The sequence below is a fragment of the Phoenix dactylifera genome, chromosome 10 (genome assembly GCF_051530095.1).
Source record: "Phoenix dactylifera cultivar Ajwa chromosome 10, Ajwa_hap1_PhDact_Kaust_v1.1, whole genome shotgun sequence".
Classification (NCBI taxonomy): domain Eukaryota; kingdom Viridiplantae; phylum Streptophyta; class Magnoliopsida; order Arecales; family Arecaceae; genus Phoenix; species Phoenix dactylifera.
Window position 1 is genome coordinate 19,688,499 of NC_143199.1, and position 21,151 is coordinate 19,709,649.

Genomic DNA, 21,151 nt, shown 5'->3' on the forward strand with positions numbered 1-21,151 from the left:
AAGGATCTGGGAACGTACTATCGACCTGCGACACTTTTCGAGGTCGAGGGAGTTTGGGACTCTACTATCGACTCACGGGGCATCCCGACCTTAGTCGAGGGATCGTGCGCAAAGGTCGAGGGGTCTGGAAACGCACTGTTGACCTGCGACGCTATCTGAGGTCGAGAAAGTTTGGAACTCTACTATCGACTCACGGGGCATCCCGACCTTAGTCGAGGGATCGTGCGCAAGGTCGAAGGGTCTGGGAATGCACTATCGACCTGCGACGCTTTCCGAGGTCGAGAAGAGTTTGGGACTCTACTATGGACTCATGGGGCATCCCGACCTTAGTCGAGGGGTCTGGGAACGCACTGTCGACCTACGACACTTTCTGAAGTCGAGAAAGTTTGGGACTCTACTATCGACTCACGGGGCATCCTGACCTTAGTCGAGAGATCGTGCGCAAAGGTCGAGGGGTCTGGGAACGCACTGTCGACCTGCGATGCTTCCCGAGGTCGAGGAAGTTTGGGACTCTACTATCGACTCACGGGGCATCCCGACCTTAGTCGAGGGATCGTGCGCAAGGTCAAAGGGTCTGGGAACGCACTATCGACCTGCGACGCTTTCCGAGGTCGAGAAAGTTTGGAACTCTACTATCGACTCACGGGGCATCCCGACCTTAGTCGAGGGATCGTGCGTAAGGTCGATGGATCTGGGAACGCACTGTCGACCTGCGACGCTTTCCGAGGTCGAGGGAGTTTGGAACTCTACTATCGACTCATGGGGCATCCTGAACTCTGTCGAGGTATTTGAGGGAGATCGAGACCGAGCTCGATATCAGCGCAGCGAGGTGCTTCAGGCTTGACTGGAGCATTCAAGCTTTGCCGAGCATCCGAGCTTTGTCGAGCATCTAAGCTTTGTCGGGCATCCGAGCTTGGTCGGGATCTCCTGGGATTTATGAGTGTCCCAGTATCAGGAGTATAAAATAATTAATGGAGAACTGTAAGCAAATCATCATAAGTGGAGAGAGAGTTGTATTCCTGTTTGTCGACGACCCTCGAAGGGTTCATTGGTAGTACATCCGAAGGTTCTCGGAGTTCCAGCTTCGAGGGATAAAAGTTTCCTCAAGAGTCTCCAATTTGTAAGCTCCGGGCCGCTGGACTCGCACGACTCGGTAAGGTCCTTCCCAGTTCGGGGCTAGTTTTCCCTGCTCGATGGGCTGAGAAGCCTCGGCCCTCCTGAGGACGAAATCTCCTACTTTGAAGAGCTTGGCTTTTACTCTGGAGTTATAGTACTGTGCCATTTTCCGTTGATACCTCGCCATACGAACCCGAGCCGCCTCCCTGGTTTCCTCGATGAGGTCCAGGTTCCCTCTGAGTTGGGAAAAGTTGGAGGCTGCATTGTAGTGTTCAACTCTTGGTGAGGGGAGCCCAATTACCAGAGGAATAATAGCTTCCATTCCGTATGCTAGGTTAAAGGGGGTCTCGCCGGTGGGGAGCCGAAATATTGTTCAGTAGGTCCAAAGGACATTGTAGAGGTCTTCAACCCATTGTCCCTTGGATCGGTCCAGCCTGGCTTTGAGTCCTTGAAGGATGGTGCGATTCGTCACCTCGGTTTCTTCATTTGTCTGAGGATGAGAAACCGAGGTGAAGCGGTGATCGATGCCGAGCTCGGAGCAGAATTTTCTGAAACGGATGTTGTCAAACTGACGACCGTTATCAGATATAAGGATACGGGGGAGTCCAAATCTACAGATGATCGACTTCCAGATAAAGTTCCGCATTTTTTGCTCGGTGATCCGGGCCACCGGTTCAGCTTCGACCCACTTGGTGAAGTAGTCGATGGAGACGACCACAAATTTTCTCTGCCCAGTTGCCAGAGGAAATGGCCCCAGGATGTCGATGCCCCACTGGGCGAACGGCCAAGGTGCACTGATCGAGGTCAGCGGGGCCGAAGGTCGGCGCTGAATATTGGCGTTTCGCTGGCATCGGTCTCACCTTCGGACAAAGTCCGTTGCGTCCTTCTGGAGTGTGGGCCAAAAGTATCCTTGGTGCAAGATTTTATGAGCTAGTGCTCGGCCTCCCAGATGGTTTCCGCATATCCCTTCATGAACCTCTCGCATAGCATAGTCCGCTTCTGACGGGCGGAGGCACCTGAGGAAAGGATAGGTGAAAGACTTTCGGTAGAGCTTGCCTTCATATAGTATGAACCGAAAAGCTAGACGCCTGATCCGGCGAGCTTCGAGCTCATCGTTGGGGAGGACTTCATTTTGTAGATAGTTGACGAGCTCATCTATCCAGCTCGGCTCGGTGTCTATGCACATGGCTGGCTCAGGCTCTTCTGTGCTGGGTGTTTGGAGATATTCAAGTACCGTCGCCTTGGAGAGCTCGCTCATGCGGGAGGTCGCCAACTTCGACAGCTGATCGGCCCTGAGGTTCTCCGCTCTGGGGATATGGTGAATGTTGAAGGAGCTCATGGAGAGGTGAGGTCTCGCACCTTTTGGAGATACTTCTGCATTGACGGCTTCTTCGCTTCAAAATCTCCCAGAACCTGGCTCACGACCAGTTGTGAGTCACTGAAGACCTTTAGGTCTTCTGCCTTCAACTCCTTTGCCAACTTGAGCTCGGCGATAAGCGCCTCGTATTCTGCCTCGTTGTTCGAGGCTGGAAATTCGAGGCATAGGGCCTGCTCGGCCACAACCCCATCCGGGCTGGTGAGGATGAGACCTGCTCTGCTACCCCCCGAGGTCGAGGAGCCATCCACATATAAGACCCATGGCTGCCCCGGGGCTCTTCTGTTTGCATGAGTGGGTGCTCGGGGTCGTCCGACAAAGTGCACTCCATGATAAAATCGGCGAGCGCCTGGGCTTTAACTACCGGCCTTGGACGGTATTCAAGGTTGAACTCCCCGAGCTCGACTGCCCACTTGACTATCCTTCCGGCACGATCCGACCACTGCAGAATCTGCTTCATTGGTTGGTCGGTCAATATGGCTACTGTGTGGGCTTGGAAGTAGGGTCGGAGCCTTCGAGCCGAGATGATCAGGGCAAAAATTATCTTCTCCAATTTAGAATATCGGGTCTCAGCATCTCTGAGGACCCGACTGGTATAATAGACAGGCTTTTGAAACTTGTCCTCCTCCCGGACTAGGACTGAGCTCACTGTGACCGGGGAGACAGCTAAGTACAAGTAAAGAAGCTCGCCCTGCTGGGGTTTGGTGAGCAGCGGCGGAGAGGCAAGAAGGCGCCTAAGCTCTTCAAAAGCTTGCTAACATTCCTCCGACCATAAGAAGTCCTTCGGTCGCTTGAGGATTTTGAAGAATGGGAGGCACCGCTCGGCCGATCTGGAGACGAATCTCCCCAGAGCCGCGATCCGCCCGGTGAGCCGCTGTACCTCCTTGACTGTCTTTGGTGGCACCATCTCCTGCAGCGTCCGAATCTTCTCGGGGTTAGCTTCGACTCCGCGCTGGGTCACTATGAAGCCTAGAAATTTGCCCGAGGTGACTCCGAACGCACACTTTGCCGGATTGAGCTTCATTTGGTACTTTCTGAGCTTGGAGAATGTTTCATTGAGGTCAGCCACATGGTGCTCGGTTGTCCGGCTTTTCACCAGCATGTCATCCATATAGACCTCCATGTTTCGGCCTATCTGGTCTTTGAAGATTTGACTGACCAGCCTTTGGTATGTGGCTCCTGCATTCTTCAACCCGAACGACATCACTTTATAGCAATAAGTGCCCTTGTCGGTGATGAAAGCCATCTTCTCCTCATCCTCCGGCGCTATTCGGATTTGATTGTATCCCGAGAAGGCATCCATGAAGGTTAGCAGTTGATGTCATGAAGTGGAATCTACAAGCTGATCGATGCTGGAGAGGGGGAAGCTATCATTCGGGCAGGCTTTGTTCAGATCGGTGTAGTCCATGCACATACGCCATTTTCCATTGGCTTTCTTCACAAGGACCACATTAGCGAGCCAGTCCGGATAGGAGACCTTCCGGATGAAGCCGGCCTCGAGGAGTCTGTCCACTTCTTCGGCCGCTGCTCGCTGTCGTTCCAGGGTGGAGCCCCGCTTCTTTTGCCTCACGGTTCTGCAGGTTGGTTCCACCTGGAGCCGGTGAACCATGACCTCGGGGTCGATTTCTGGCATATCGGCAGGCGACCAGGCGAAGACGTCCTTGTTGGCCCAGAGGAATCCGATCAGCTGCTCCTTCTCGAGGGAACTCAGGCCGAAGCCGACCTGCACGGTTAGCTCTGGACAATTTTGTTGTATAGGAACCTGAGTAAGAAGCTCACCAGGTTCCACCCGCTTCTTCCAAAGGTCATCCAGCACCTCCAAGGTTTTGATGGGCAGCGTGCGGTCCATAGCTTGAGTTGGCATCTCGGCCGGTAGCTCCTGTTGGCCTGATGCTTCGGTCGGCCGCTTCGCTTTGTAGGCCACCATATAGCATTGCTTAGCTATCAGCTGGTTCCCACGAACTTCGCCTACTCCTTGGTCGGTGGAGAATCGTACGAGCAAGTGGTAGGTCGAGACCACAGCTCGGAGGGCATTCAGCCCTGATCGTCCAAGAATGGCGTTGTAGGCTGAAGGCAGGCGGACCACAAGAAAGTCCGTCTTCATAGTACTTTCTTGGGGGGCGAGCCCGACCGTGACCAAGAGGCCAAATTTGCCCTCCACCGGGACCGAATCCCCGGTAAATCCGACCAGCGGAGCATTCATTCTCCGAAGCTGGTTCTCTGCCATCCCCATCTTTTGATAGGCGTCATAATACAAAATATTTGCCGAGCTTTCATTATCAACTAGGACGCGTTTTACATCAAACTTATTTACAACCATAGAGATGACCACCGCGTCGTCGTGGGGAGTTTCAACCCCTTTCAAGTCCTCGTCCGAGAACGAGATGGCTTCAAAAGTGCGCAGGCGCTTCGGGGGGTCCCTCTCCTCGGCTGGCCCTCCGACCGAGGTTCCTCCGATGGTGTTGATGGTGCCTGCGAGGGGTCTATTGGCATTTGAAACTTTGGGCTGCTCGACGTTTTCTGTTGGCCTCCTTTTCTCGCGCCGGTTTTGCACAAACCGGTTCAGTACTCCGCGACAGATGAGTGCCTCGATCTCGTTCCGGAGCTGGAAGCAATCCTCCGTGTTATGGCTGAGGATGATAGTGGTATTTTGATGATTAACACAACCATTGAAGGAATATCTAATTGAATATTACAAGGTAATATGATACATCATTACTAAGTCCGTCACTCTCGGTACATTAGTAGAATGAGATCAAGATGTATTTCAATGATTAATATTGAGATAAAATTCGCGATAGAAAAGGGATAGTGAATTCTAAATTCTAATTCAGCAAAGGTTTAAGTAAAACGTACTCTTAAGTGGACAATAGTAATTTTCATTGTTAAGAGTATGTAGCACCACCATGACATATATTCAAAATTGTTTGAAGAATATTTCATTAATTATATGGATGAATCTAACCCTAAGTAGCAGCAAAGTGTGGAATGAGTCGATCCTAAGATTGGTGGAGTCGACCCCGGCACATCAAGGAATCATCTGGCACACTTCTGCAAAAATGACACAGATGAACAGTACTTGGGTCGACCCAAGTAAAGGCTGAGTCGACCCCATCTTCAAGCCTCAAGAAAACAGTTCTCTGGAATCCCTGAGAGGGTCAACCCAAATGGAACTTGAGTCGACCCAACCTTGAGTCGACCCCAATTGAACATGAGTCGACTCAAAGACTATGTCATTCAAAAATCGATTCTCTGGAATTCCTGAGAGGGTCGACCCAAGTGGAATTTGAGTCGACCCAACTGAACCTTGAATCGACCCAAAAAGAGTTGAGTTGACCCAAGTGAAGGAAGGCTGAAATACAAGATTCTGTGTTTCCTTAGAGGGTCGACCCCAATGTTGCATGAGTCGACCCAAGTGAAAGTTGGGTCGACCCCAGTGAAAGTTGAGTCGACCCAAGTCTGATGAACAGTGGTTTGAGTCGACCCCAGGAAAGTTTGGGTCAACCCAAGCACGGGCAAAAGCATAACGGCTAGTTTTGCAGAAGTACTTTTTGTCCTTCCAACAGCAAGTAACGGCTAGTTTTTGAAATCTGACCAATGGGGGTGTCCAATGGATGAGGAAAACTATTTAAAGGGACATCAAAGAAAACATCCTTTTGAAAAATATCAAAGTTTACACAAGAGAGACAAGTGCCCTAATCTTCTTCATCCAAGTGCTTCATTCAAAGAGTCAAAAGGAAGTGGTTGAGCAGATTCCAAGAGACATTAAGAGCTCCATCCACCCTTGAAGAGTGAAGCATTCTTGACAAAGAAGAGAGAAGTCTCATCAAGCGATAACTATATTCTAAACTCTTCTTTGTAGCTTATAATTGTTATATTTGCTCATCTAGGAGTTTCAACTTTCTTCTCCTTTTAATCACATTGTAAAGGTTTGTTGGTGAGCCCGTAAAACCAACGGTCTAGGTTTGTTGGTGAGCCCGTATAATCAACGGTCTAGGTTTGTTGGTGAGCCCGTAAAACCAATTGTAAAGGTTCGTTGGTGAGCCCGTAAAACCAACATAGGTTCTTGGTGATCCCGGAAAACCAAAGTGTAAAGATTTTTGGATTGTGATCCCGGAAAACAATCCAACTGTAATCCGCGGGATTATAGTGAATTCCCAAGGGGTCGCTTGGGGAGTGGACGTAGGTGCTTAGAAGAGCACTGAACCACTATACTTCTTGTGTGTTTGCATTGTGTATTGTTTTAAACTTCATTCACTCATCGATTGACTAAATTAAGATAGTAAAAATTTAGAGAAACCAATTCACCCCCCCTCTTGGCTTGTCACCTTGGGCAACAAGTGGTATTAGAGCAAGGTGCTCACATAGTTTTTATTGATCTCACAATCAAGAGACAAAGATCATGACAACCCACGTAGGATGTTCTATGAGTGAGGGGCAATCCACAAATAGACCTCCTCTATTTAATGGCACTAATTACACATACTGGAAAGCTAGGATGAGGATATTCATTCAAGCTCTAGACTATGAATTGTGGTACATCATAACTAGAGGACCACACACACCCACAATTAGTATAGAGGGCACAATCATTCCCAAACCAGAAATGGATTGGAATGAGAGTGATAGAAGACTGGCACAACTAAATGCTAAAGCAATTAATGTACTTTACTGTTCACTAGATGTAAGTGAATTCAATAGAATATCTACATGTATCTCCGCGAAAGAAATTTGGGATAAACTGGAGGTCACACATGAAGGAACTAATCAAGTTAAGGAGTCAAAAATAAACATATTAGTACATAAGTATGAGTTGTTTAAAATGGAATCCACTGAGTCCATAACTGAAATGTTTACTTGTTTCACTGAAATCATAAATGGGTTAAAGAGTTTAGGAAAGTCTTATACTAACTCTAAATTGGTGCGAAAAATTCTCAGATCTCTACCAAAAGTTTGGGAGGCCAAGGTAACAGCAATTCAGGAAGCAAAGGATCTCAATACACTGCAATTGGAGGAACTTCTAGGATCACTCATGACCCATAAGTTGACCATGAGGCAAAATTCAGAAGATGAGGTCAAGAGAAGAAAGACCATTGCCTTAAAGTCTACCACTCCAAAACAGAAAACTGAATCAGAAGAATTTGATGAAGAAGGAATGGCTATACTTGGAAGAAAATTCAGAAAATTTATGAGAGGAAAGAAGAAATTTCATAAAAAGAAGCCCTTCTTCAAAGGTAGCTCAAGCAAAGAAAAAGGTAAGAACAAAGAAAAGGAAAAGAAAACACCAATTTGCTATGAGTGCAACAAGCCCGGGTATTTCAAGATAGATTGTCCGGAATTGAAGTGGATGGCAAGAAAACTTAAGAAGAAGAACTTCATGGCTGAATGGAGTGAAAGTGAGGAGTCAAGTTCGGAAGAGGAAGATCAAAAAGAGACGGCACAGACCTGCCATATGGCCAATGACGATGAGGTAGATTCTGAACTTGAATGTGATTTTACTGTTGAAGAATTACATGATGCATTTTTAGAACTCACGAACTTCAATTACAAGGGTTCTTTTGTTGAAAACTCTATAAGCCTTACTTGATGTAGAATATCCCAAAAAGATACCTTCATCAGATTTGGAATCAAATTTACCTAAGTTATCTTTGCTATTATTATGAATGAAACACCTACATCCAAACACATGAAAGTAGTTTACTTTGGGCTTTCTATCTCTCCAAAGTTCGTAAGGTATTTTTTTTATAATTGGTCTTAATAGAACTCTATTTAATATATGACATGATGTGTTAATGGCTTCTCTCCAAAAGTACTTTGGGAGGTTACTTTCACACAACATGGTTCTAGCCATTTTCTCTAGGGTTCTATTCTTTTTTTCCACAACTCCATTTTGTTGTGGTGTCCTAGGTGCAGAGAAATTATGAGTTATTCCCTTTTTACTACAGAATTCATCAAATAGATGATTTTCAAATTTCGTTCCATGATCACTCCTAATAGCTATAACTGAAGCATTTCTTGAGTTAGTTACTTCCTTTTGAAATTTCTTAAATACTAAAAATGCTTCATCTTTATGAGCTAAAAACATGATCCATGTGTATCTAGAAAAATCATCTACAATGACAAGGCCATACTTGTTTCCACCAAGGCTTGTGGTTCTAGTTGGTCCAAAAAGATCCATGTGAAGTAGTTCAAGGGGTCTAGTAGTAGAGACACAATTTATGGATTTAAAAAAACTTCTAGATTGTTTGCCATATTGACATGCTTCATAAATTTTATTTTTCTCAAATTTTAGCTTTGGCAAACCAATCACAGAATCTCTTTTAACTAATTTTGATATTGTATCCATATTTGCATGACCTAATTTACGGTGCCATAACCAACTTGCATCATTGACTTTAGAATCACTAGCTACTAGGCAGCGGCTATTATTGGCGAGATCTTCAAGATCTACTACATAAACATTGCCACGTCTTATTCCTTTGAATACTAAGCTATTGTCAATTGAGTTGGTTATGATGCATAAAGATGGCTTAAACAGAACATCAAAACCTCTATCACATAATTGACTAACGCTAAGTAAGTTATGCTTAAGACCATCTACAAACCGTACATTATCAATGAAGGTTGAATGAGTGATTTGTATTTTACCTATACCAATGATGTGACCTTGGTTGTTGTCTCCAAAAGTCACCGCGCCTCCCTCTTTAGGCTCTAGGGTGAAGAATTGCTCCTTGTCACCCGTCATGTGTCTTGAGCAGCCACTATCCAAGTACCAATAGTGTTTGTTGACCTTGGCTGCAAGACACTCCTACACAGGGAAATCATACAGTTTTAGGTACCCAAGTTTTCTTGGGTCCTTCAAGGTTAGTAATGTTGGTTCCTTTTGGAACTCAAATCTTTTTAATCATTCTTTTAACTTTAGTTTTGTTGTGGTTACATACATTTGCTATATGTCCTACTTTACCACAACAAAAACAAGTTATATTTTTAGTTTTACTTTTTCCGACTTTTACAAAAAAAAATTTAAGAAATTTTTGCTTGTTGTTAGGCTTATATCCTAAACCGGCTTTATTAAATACAGCTCTTTGACTATTAAGAATCATTTCTAGTTTTTCAGAACTAAAGGTAAACTTCTCAACTATAGGTTTATATTTTTTAAGTTCTTTTGTTAAGTTCAGTTTTTCTGTTTTTAGTAAATTTAGATCTTTTGTAAAGTTATCTTTCAGAGTTCGGTTACTGTTTTTAAGTTCTGAAACTTCTTTAGTTAGTCTTTCGTTATCTTTAATTAAAGTATTAGTTTTTTGAGTTAGCAATTGGTTGTTTGTTTTAAGTTCTAAGTTTTCTTTGATGATAGAGTCCTTGTCCTTAATTAACTTATCGTACTTATGAGTGTAAGATTGATTAGTTAGTTTCAATTCTTTATTTTTAAGATTTATTGTCTTATATTCATCCATTAGTTCATTAAAAGCATCATACAATTCATCAAAGGTAAAATCTAAATGTGTTTCAGATATTACTTCATTTTCGTTTGCCATAAAACAAAAATTTATTTTTTTCTCTTGTTCCTCATCTGATGATGATGATGATTGATCGGAGTCTGTCAAAGTGGAGACAAGAGCTTTCTTCTTCTTGTATTTGCTGCCCTTCTTCAGCAAGGGACAGTCGATTCTGAAATGTCCCGGCTTCTTGCATTCATAGCAACTGATTCCCTCACTTTTCCTTTCCTTACCTTTGTCCTTGTTGTAGGAACTTGAGGAACCTCTCTTCTGATGAAAGAACTTCTTCCGGTTGATGAATCTTCTGAACTTTCGCACGAGAAGAGCCTCATCTTCATCTCCCTCATTGTCTTCTTCTTCACTGCTGCTACTGCAAGAGGGATCCTTGTTAGAAGAAGTAGACTTAAGGGCAATTACCTTTTTCTTGTGGGAGGACTCTTCTTCACTATGTTGCTTCATTGTGAGCTCATGTGTCATCAAAGATCCAAGGAGCTCCTCGAGTGGCAGTTTGTTCAAGTCTTTAGCTTCTTGGATCGTCGTTACCTTGGCTTCCCATGATCTTGGTAAAGATCGAAGAATTTTCCTGACAAGGTCACTGTTAGTATAACTTTTGCCAAGGCTTTTTAAGCCGTTGACAATATCAGTAAATCTAGTGAACATGCAAGTGATGGTTTCATTAGATTCCATTTTAAACAGTTCATACTTATGAACTAGCATGTTTATTTTAGATTTCTTAACTTGATTCGTGCCCTCGTGGGTCACTTCAAGTCTATCCCATATCTCTTTTGCAGAATTGCAAGTAGAGATTCTATTGAATTTATTATGGTCTAAGGCACAAAATAGTACATTCATTGCTTTGGCATTTAGTTGTGCCTTCCTTCTATCACTATCATCCCAATCTTTTTCAAGCTTGGGTATAGTAATGTTATCTACATAGATAGAAGGAATATATGGTCCATTAACTATGATACTCTAAACATCATAGTCTTGGGCTTGGATAAATATCCTCATCCTAGCCTTCCAATAGGTGTAGTTAGTTCCATTGAAGAATGGAGGCCTATTGGTGGACTGCCCCTCACTAAGAGAAGATCCAAAAGGGGTTGTCATTTTGATCTTTTACTCTTTTAATATAAGAGCTCCGACTCTGATACTACTTGTTGCCCAAGAAGACAACCCAAGAGGGGGGGTGAATTGGGTTTGGATTAATTCTCGACCAATTAAAACTATGATTAGTAATTAACTAAATCTATTGCAAGTAAATTAGTTAAGTTACTAGATGAAGTGAATGAAGAGAGAGAGAGAGGACAGCAGCCAATACAAACACAAATCAGTTTATAGTGGTTCGGAGCTAACCCTTGCTCCTACGTCCACTCTCCAAGCTTCACTTGGGAGTTCACTATAATCCCTTGGATTACAGCCGGTTGTTTTACAAGTTCACAACCCAACTTGTTATTTTCGCGAGATCACAACGAACTCGGTCGGTTTTCACAGGCTCACCGACTAGAACCATTCGATTGTTTTTCCGGGATCACAATCAAACCCTTACACCGTTGGTTTTAACTTCGGCTCATTAACTAACCTTACAACCCTTGATTAAATCTCCTGATTGAATCAAGTAAGAAAAGTAGTGTTTGGGATTTCACAGAGAAAGCTTCTAAACAAGCAGATGTGATAAACAATAAATGCAAAGTAAAGGTTAGAAGCCCTCAAACAGATTTTGGAATGGAAAGTTGGGACTTCTCGATTTCTGGGTCTCCTCTGGAAAGTACTGAAGATTTGAGGACAGTAGGAGAGCCTTGAAAGCGAAGAAAGTACTTGTCGGATGGAGTTGAATGTACCTCTTCCTTCTTTTGCTTGTATTTACTCTTGAGAACTTTTGGTAGATGGAAATGCCTTTTTACTTGAATGGAATAGCTCTCTTGATGTCTACAATTGTTTACTCTGGCTATTTAAACAGTCCCTTTTGAAAAATAGCCGTTAGACATTGATTTGTGGCCGTTCTGTACAGTCTGCACCTCCTGACAATATATCCGTTGGGGTCGGAGTCGACTCGCTCGATCTGGAGTTGACTCGGCTGTTGTTGGAGTCGACTCATGCTTTACTGGAGACGACTCGCCCACTGTTCAAGATTTGAATTAAAGTGTTGTCCCGACCTGGAGTCGACTCGGGCCAACTTGGAGTCGACTCGCCAAGATCTGGAGATGACTTGGCATTTTGGAGACGGCTCGTTCTCAGGATTCCAGAGATCTATTTTTCTACGTTTCTCTCTCGAGTCGACTCGGATCATCTTGGAGTCGACTCGGCTCTTAGAGACCGAAAAACTGATCCTCTGTCTTTCGAGTTGAACTGCCTCGAAGTCAACTCGCACTTTGTTGGGGGTCGACTCGGCTGACTTGGGGTCGACTCTCGTATTCTCGGAGTCGACTCGTTCACAGGGCCACTATGTTTGGTTTTTTGCCTTTCAGTCTGCTTTCCTCTGAGAGTCGACTCTGGCATGTTTAGGAGTCGACTCGCCAAACGTTGGAGTCGACTCGCCAAACGTTGGAGTCGACTCGGTAACAGGGTCTAGAAAACACTTCTCTGTCTTTCTGTCTGTTACTCCTTGGAGTCGACTCGGAACCGTCGAAAGTCGACTCGGCAGACATCGGAGTCGACTCGAAATCTTCGGAGTCGACTCGGTGCAGGGTCTGAAATTCATCTTTCTATCCTTCTGTCTGTTCTCAGTCGGAGTCGACTCGTAGTGTATCGGAGTCGACTCGAGCTTGTGCCAGAACCTCTGAAACACTTAGAGTCGACTCGCAATCTTCCGGAGTCGACTCGAGCTTCAGACTTTGGCTTAATTGAGTTCAACACTTAGCCAAATGACTTTGAACCAAAGCTCAATGTTTTTAAAGATAAATTTACATATATTTGCCTGAAACACTAGATTGAATTCATTAGTACAACATTAAATATACTCAAATGCTTTGAGCTCATCAAAATCAAATAGGAGTATAATCAATCACTCCACATTTTTTATCTCCCTTCTTTGACTCTTTGAGAATATTTCTTTGACCTTCGGTGAGTCTTTCTTCTTCTTGTGGTGAGCTAGGTTCTTTAAACCCCTTTCAACTATCTCCTATAAATCTTGAGATTCCAACAAAACCTTGATTTGGATACTCCAACGATCATAGTTTTCCTTAGTTAATTTAGGAAGTTGAATAGAAAGCATATTACTCTCCATTTTAATTAAAGATTGTACCAATATCAAGCTCAAACTGAATACTCTTCAAAAAGCCCCAATTTCAAACCCTAGATGCAAACCCAGCATAAGGGAACCACCAAATCACTACACCAAGCTCTGATACCAATTTTGTTGGAGCAAAATAGATGCCAATAATATGCAAATGGCATCAAATAACAATGAAAAATAGAGCTGAACAATGGGGCATAAGATAGGCTCAAAACCACTTCATACAACCCTTCATTTCAACCATGAAAAACTGAAAATAGAACTTACAAATATGCAGAAAATCAGCAACTAGAAAAATACCTTTTTTTCTTGTAGTCTTCTTTCTTTTGACACAAAAAATCTGCTCAAGGGGTTTCTCCTACCAAGCTCTCACCACCTTCTTCTTCTTTTTCAAAGAGGAACTCAAAAGACACACCTTTATGCCATACAACCCATGGGATGGTTTTTCTTTTTTTTAATATAAAGTGGAACCTAAATAAAGAGATCATTAAGTACATTAAGAAATCAGAAAATTACATAGAATGCTATCAAGCAGAAAATCAAAAATAACCCATGAAATTGGGTTTATATTTCCAACAATAATTGGCAGGCAGAAATACAACTTTTTTTTTTTTTTTCTATTTTCAACCATAACAAAGATAAGAAGACGAAACTAAAGTTAGATTCCTTTCTTCCAAGATTGGTACAACTTCTGTCACCGTTGTTATCATAAAATCTCGGGAATTTCATATTGATAAACCTGGCTATCATGCCCATCGATCTTCTTTGCCTTTTAATAGCTGACTTCTTAGAACGCGGCTATAGATGATGAAGCATACGACTTTACATGCATCATGAAGTCGACGGCCTTGTCAGATATATTCTCCATTTCCATGTGTGGTTGTTTTTCTGTTCCCTGCTTTGATTGGTGAGCTCGGAGCACATATTCAGAGAGCTGGAACATCCTATCTTTTATTATTCTTATTCTTATTATTATTTCTGGTGGATTGTTGATTAAGTTAGAGCTCCAGTTTTATATTCATGTTATAATTGGATCCAGTGATGTGTCTGATGAAAATTTAGTTGTTTATGTCTATATTGCTCTTTTTGCATTCAAATTGCTTTCTGTTCCTATGAATTAATGTAATACGTTATTTTATGGATCATCTAATGAAGATTGTGTCTTGTGAGATGACTAGTTGAATGGTTTGAAAAGAGTTCGGGGTTATCATTTCTGACATCTGCACCAGAATAGGCAGCAAGAAGCAACCTGTAAGCGATTATGATAGTCAGAGGCTCTTGTTTTTCTTTTTTTGATTAGATAGTGTTAGGCTCTTTGATGTTAGGAATCTTCAGAATTAGTTTCATATAATTTTAAGGCCAGATTTAATTGGTTTCTTAGGGATCAAGCAAATTTGGCACATGTATTTCGGCTAGATCTTTGTAAAGAAATAATTGGCAAGTGGTGATACGTGAAGCCAACTTTATGTTGTTGGGATAAAGCATGTAATTTTTTTTCCAAAAGTTTTCATGAAGAAATTACCTTGTTTAACTTTATGGTATCAGAATGGAAGGTCGAGCATAAGTTTGCCAGTGACATCATGAAAGATTAAGCTATCTAAAAGCAAGAAATTGAACTAATCCTATAAGTAGAAAAGTAGATATAACTTTAAAATCTAAAGACATAAGGAATTTAAGGAAATAAAGGCCAGCTAAGGATAACTAGCAGCTTTCTATCTTGCTACTAAGAACGATGGTTGTTAGTAGAGCCTATTAAACTTACCGACTCGAACCGGATGGTATGCGGCATACCGTATCGTATCGATTCCGTACTAATACCTGATACGGATGGCGTATCGATATTCGATACGCCAAAAAAAATCTGTACCATACCGTACTACCATTATGCTAGTGTGGTACTGGTACAGAGTCCGAAATCGAGATGATGAACTTTTTTTCTTCTAGACATACCATGATCAAAAATTTTACCAACTAACTACATTACTATTTTAGAATCTACCAGAGTTTGCTCCGGAATCTACCAGAGATTGCACAGAATTTACCATGTAAAGGATATTAGAGCAACCATGAGTGGATGCATATGCAAGAGAAAGCAAGTTTCATTGATTTTGTAATGAAAACTAAGATTTACATAGGGGTATTGTAGGCTCTAGGGCTTGTTACAGTGACAGGGACAAGTGCATTCCCTTAGAACTCAACCAAAACTTTGAAAACAAAGTCTTGAAGCTACCAGAACAGGGAATCTCGCGTTAAGGGCAATTCTAAAAGAAAAATCGTTCTGACAACAAGAATCTATCATTGGATTGGTTCAGACAGCAATTATTATACCGTCAGATTGGTGCAGGCCGTGACTTAGATGCCTCAGATTCCTAATTCTGGCCGGAGTTGGATGCCTCTTCTCCTGTCCTGCCATTAGAACAATTTGGATGGTAGAGGCATCACCCTCAATCGAGTTGCAGTCAAACAAGGCCTTCCTAATTGTGAGTTTTTGCTATCAAATTGTTCTAATGATAAGTTTTTGCCATCAGATCTAATAAAGTTGGACTCGGGCTAGTTGGCTTCAGAGGGAACTTTCTTGTGGTAAAGTTTATGCCATCAGATCATTTTGATACCTAGTTTCTTGTGGTAAAGCTTTGTGCTTTTGGATAGCTTCTGATGCCAGGTTCCTTTCATTAGATCCAAAATCTAACTAATTTCGCTCTGGCCTTTGTTTAAATTGGTCTCAGCTTGGTCCAGTTTTGATGTTGATTGTTGTGCCGTCAGTGACCTTCTAACAGTAGACATCTTGTCCTGCCATTGAATACCTTCTAACCATAGTAATCTTATTATTGACTATTATTAGTAGTTGTAGTAAAATATTACTATTTGAACCAAATTTGATGAGATTAGGATGGCAATGGATCGTGTCAGCTCGTATTATAAAGAAATTTATCATTTCATACTCAAATTATTACCATGCACGTGTACCTCGCTACTGCAAAAGATATTAGATATCGAATAAGTTTTAAATGATTTTAGTATAAATTAAATGCTAATATCCTTTCCTCATAAATTATTTAAGATTTATTTGATATATTATAATCTTAACCTAGATAAGTTAAGTTGTGCTTTGATCAATAAATCACTATAAATTTGAATTTTGGAGAGGTTCCTTGAAATCTTTACCGGTGTCCAACAATGTAAGATCCTCCTTCATAAATCTCCAAGAAAAAAAAAATCTAATTAGAATTATTGCAGAATTGAAAGTTGTGAAGTTGCTATATATAGCGTTAGGATAAGCTGCTGGAATAGGTAATGTTTGAGAGGACACGATCAATTCACTAGATTGACTTGGGTGGTTTATTTGTACCCAATCTGACATGTTAAGTTGATATTAGCTTGTCTAATATATTAGTTAATGTAAAGTCAGCATCATACCTAGTCAATCTCTTGCTATATGTGATATTTTATAATATAATTCTACCTCCTAAATATTCCCATAAAGATTTAAATGGATTGGTGATAACCAATCAGTCTAGTGCTCAAGTTGTAATTTTACCAAACCATTATGATTGTTAAGTAGCCTAATCTGGATGAAACCAATAGCTTCCACAATCAAAAATCCAAATTAAAATATGTGCAACTAGAACCCATTAACCTTGTGCCCAGCTCGTGCCAAATTAGTGGGTTCAATAAAGGATTGTCACCTTTAATGAGCTATAAAAGTGCCAAATAATAGGCATTATCTCCATCATATAAAATCATTATATCAGTGTGATGTGCATCCAGGCTGACCACAGCTCACTAGAAGGACCAACCAATTACAATTCGCTATGGCGCCGGTGCGCGGCTGGTCAGGAGCTGCCACCTGGCAGACCCAACACCGTGCGACCGGGTTCGCATTTCGAGAGTTCCCCACATTGGCAGCATGCTAGTCGGAAACTTCGGTGATCACCAAATTCTGTTGATGTGACAGGGAAATGCTTGTGCTTGATATCTTGGTCGTACTATGGCTAGTCATTCTTAGTCAACCCACGTGTCCTAATTCTGCGGTGGTAGGTAAACTCCTTTACTTATACAATCATCCAAAATGGGGGAACCTAGGGGTAAGTGCTCCGACGCCCTAACAAACTGCAAGAGAATCTTCTTCTATTCTCTGAGCATAATTCTGATTTAAGCATCGAAGGGTCCTCCGCCGGACGCACTCTAGCAAGAGGATTTCTTCGTTTGCGCTTTTTCAGGTAGGAGCGTGGCCATCCAACCAGGATCCCTATAGTAGCAACCCGCTATGAGTCCTCATCTCAAAAAAGCAAATCGCTGAGTTCTCCAATGTCACCGTGTCTCATACGATGCCTAGGACGGACCGATTCTTTCCAGTAACAGATTGACACTAGAGGGTCTTGGAAGCCCGCCCTAGAAGGTTCTGTCTCCATACCATCATGAAGTCTCGAAGAGTGCAGCCAACACCTTCCAATCCTCAGTTGAATGCACTAGAGGAGTATGGTGGCTCTTTACAAAGCTCGTGAAGGGCTTCGCCCCCGCCAGAACTACAGACAGTCCCAAGGGTGACCCCTGAACAATTTCAAGTGCTTCTTCAATAGGTCTAGAACTAACCACTGTGATCCAACACATGCAGCAGTCAGCGGCCCCTCAGCAGCAGCAATAAGAGGCATGTGAACAAGGCTGTCATGAAGATCTGGAGCGTCTAAGTCATTGTGAAGACATGGAGCATGGCGGTCGTCACTCCCTACCTCAGAGTGGGGGGCAGGCATCGTTCGGCCAGCCCCCTGCCATTATAGCTTTGGCAAGGCTCTGCATAACCACCACACTCAGCTGTGGAGTCAAGTGAAGGAAGGCCAATCCTGATTTGCTAACTCCCCCTCCTGGGAGGAGTCAGCGTCAAGCCATTCTTCCTCCCACTGACCAGACAAGGCTTCTAGGAGGGAAGTTAGCTTCGACCACAAGCTTGAGGAGATGTGCCGGCGCCTCGAAGAATTGAGGCAGCTTCAAGCCAGTCAAGGCTGAGACATGGAGTTCACTACCAAACCCCCATTCTCAACAAAGATAATGGGGGAGCTTGTTCCTCCCCATTTCAAGATGCCATATGGTTGGAGACGTATAATGGCACCTCGGACCCTCTAGACCATTTCGAGAACTTCAAAGCTCTCATGATACTCTAGGGAGCCACCGATGCGGTGCTGTGCAGATCCTTCTTGGCTATTCTTTGAAAGACAGCTCATTGTGGTACACCGGGATACAGTCGGGCTTGGTCCACTTGTTCGAGCAGCTCGGCAGGAGTTTGCTGCCCATTTGATGCGGTTGGATCCACTAGACCGTCTCGGACTGAATCATTTGGTTATTTTTACTTTTGAGTCCTTGATGTTAATTTTATTTCAACATAGCCTTGCCGGGCTAGCCGACTTAGCCTTTATTAGAGTCGCTTTAGGTTTAGTTGTTTCTTGAATTCAATTAGATCAAGTCAAGTTAAGGGGTCAGGTAGCCACCTATAAATAGATGTGGTGAGCACCTATTTCAGCATGGAAGAATTAATTGAAAGGCTTTTGCCTTATCTTTCTTCCCTTCTCTCCTCTCGTCTTGCGACGCCTTCCTCCTCTCCCTAGGCCGCCGTCCAAGGCCACCGCCCCCTCCTTCGTCCGGCTGCACCACCTCTGTTCCGAGAGGCCAGCCACCTTCTCCCTCTTCTTACTCTCCTCCTTGATCCCTACCAGCCTCTACAAACAACTCCATCCCGTCGGATTATCAGCCCATCCTCCCCTGCGCAGTCGTTAGTCGAAGGCTGATATCTTGAGATCCCGACATCTCCTCTAGACCCACGACTACCGTTGGAAAGCTAACGTGGAGACCTACAACATATCCAAAATTAAGATCGATCTGACGGACGGATCTTTAGGAATTGCGCCCGCAAGCAGGTCGGAACCACCCTCCCAGAAATCAAGAAGAGTCAAGAATCTTGAGATACGGATCGAATTCTATCAGATCGCATCAATTTGGTATCAGAGCAGTTCAATCCTTGGCCTTGAAAGATGGTGAACACCCGCTCTACAACCTCGAAGCAGCAAGAAGCGGCATCTTCAAAGGGCGTCGACCCACATCAAGAAGGCTCGCGATCACCCGCGGCCTCGGCGGACCTGAGACCCGATCTTGATTCCACCGACCGTCTCTTAGTGTTCTTGCGTGGGAATCAAACAACTATGCAGCAGAGCCAACAGCAATTGATGGAGAAGATGGATACCACGCAACGCCATATCGAGATGATGTTGCAACTGTTGCTAAATCAGCGGCAAGAAACTCCACCGGGGGAAGTTCCTCGTAGGACCCGGGTGGAATCTCCGGCCCCTATCCGTGGACAACCAGGACGGAGGGGACCCCCTCCTCGCAAACTTCTCCTTCCCAACCCGCCAGAGGAGACACGGCTGGACCAAGGAGAAGATCGACCTAGACCCCGACCCGAGCTCATACCGATTGGCGCATGCGCTAGGGCTCGGGGGCTGAGCCCGATTGGCATCGACGATAGGTCAGATATGGAGGATGATCCCATCCAGAATTTTCAGAGGAGGAACCAGCGTGTGGGGGAGTACCCAAGCCGAGGATATGAACAAGATCGGGACCGTAATGGAGATCGAGAGGGAGGAAATCGTGGACTGACTCTTAGGCTGAAATTTCTCAAGTTTAAAGATGGTGATCCTCTCGATTGGGTGTATCGAGCTGAGCGGTTCTTTCACTACCATGGCACCGCCGAGGACCAAAAGGTATTGATCTCATCTTTTCACCTAGAAGAGACCGCCCTGCGATGGCTTCAAATCGCCGACCGAGCCCGACCTTTCGACGATTGGGAGGACTTTTCTTCAGCAATTTGTCGGCGTTTCGACCCTACCGAGTATGACGACTTCCAGTCTATGCTATCAAGGGTCACCCAAAAAACTACTGTTCGATCCTTTCAAGAGAAGTTTGAGAGGATCAGCAACCGAGTGGTGGGGTGGAGCGACTCCGCGCTAAAAAGCGTATACCTCGGAGGACTTCGTGTCAACATTCAAGCCTAGGTGAGGACTTTGCGGCCACAATCGCTGGAGGATGCCTTTGCCTTGGCCCTGATGGTGGAAGAGAAGATCAAGACCACTCGAGCAGAGGCACGGGGCAGTTGGACCAACCCCCGGGCCGGCCAAACCGCAGGAGGCTCCATCGGCCAGCCGAGAGCGCCGACGGCTGCAGCAGCCAACACAGGGCCGAGGACCCCTCTTCGCTTGTCAGGTGACGTCAAGAGGGTCGAGCGTCCACCTGGGAGGACCTTGATGCCGGCACAAGTGGAGGAACGTCGAGCAAAAGGCCTATGTTTTCGCTGCGACGAGAAGTTTACACCGGAACACCGATGTGCGTGGCCCGTCGGAGCAGTGATGTTGATCGACGGATTGGAGGATGAGGCCGTGGCTGAAGATGGTGATGAGGTTGCTGAGGACGAGCCCCAAGATTTAGAGGCCGAGGAAGAGGACGTGCCACCTCAGATTTCATTACATGCCTACTCCGGATCGGCGACACCGAAAACGCTACACGTGGACGGCATGATCAAAAGACGTGTGGTGCGTATCCTCATAGATACGGGCAGCACCCACAATTTCTTGGACGAGAGGCTCGTCAAACAGATCGGTCTCATAGCATAGCCAACATTGGGCTTCGATGTGGCATTGGGTGACGGAACCATGTTGAGGGTGGAGGGCATATGCCGAGGCATCACTTTGACGATCCAGGGCAGCCAATTCAAGCTCGATCTCTACCCGTTGGCATTACGAGGAGCTGATTTGGTCTTTGGTACGCAGTGGCTGCAGAGTCTTGACCCGATTACATTCGACTTCGCCGAGATGTGGGTGACTTTCAGACGGAGCGGACGACGAGTTAGATTGGATGGCATTCGGCCTAGCCTAAGGGCCGCACTTCAGC

General features: G+C 44.3%; 2 protein-coding genes and 1 long non-coding RNA gene across 3 annotated transcripts; 1 reads left to right on the forward strand and 2 right to left on the reverse strand.

Annotated features, from left to right (window-relative positions):
• Positions 1-1,045: 1,045 nt before the first annotated feature.
• Positions 1,046-1,438, reverse strand: LOC149752721 (uncharacterized). Its single transcript, XM_089925701.1, has one exon. The coding sequence runs from the start codon at positions 1,436-1,438 to the stop codon at positions 1,046-1,048; it is 393 nt and encodes a 130-aa protein (XP_089781827.1).
• A 2,374-nt stretch (positions 1,439-3,812) lies between these two features.
• On the reverse strand, positions 3,813-4,724 carry LOC149752722 (uncharacterized). Its single transcript, XM_089925702.1, has one exon. The coding sequence runs from the start codon at positions 4,722-4,724 to the stop codon at positions 3,813-3,815; it is 912 nt and encodes a 303-aa protein (XP_089781828.1).
• A 1,438-nt stretch (positions 4,725-6,162) lies between these two features.
• LOC149752723 (uncharacterized) lies at positions 6,163-7,224 on the forward strand. The gene is made up of 2 exons (XR_016396736.1): positions 6,163-6,454; positions 6,489-7,224. It is a non-coding gene; the product is annotated as an uncharacterized LOC149752723 (long non-coding RNA).
• The last annotated feature ends 13,927 nt before the right edge of the window (positions 7,225-21,151 follow it).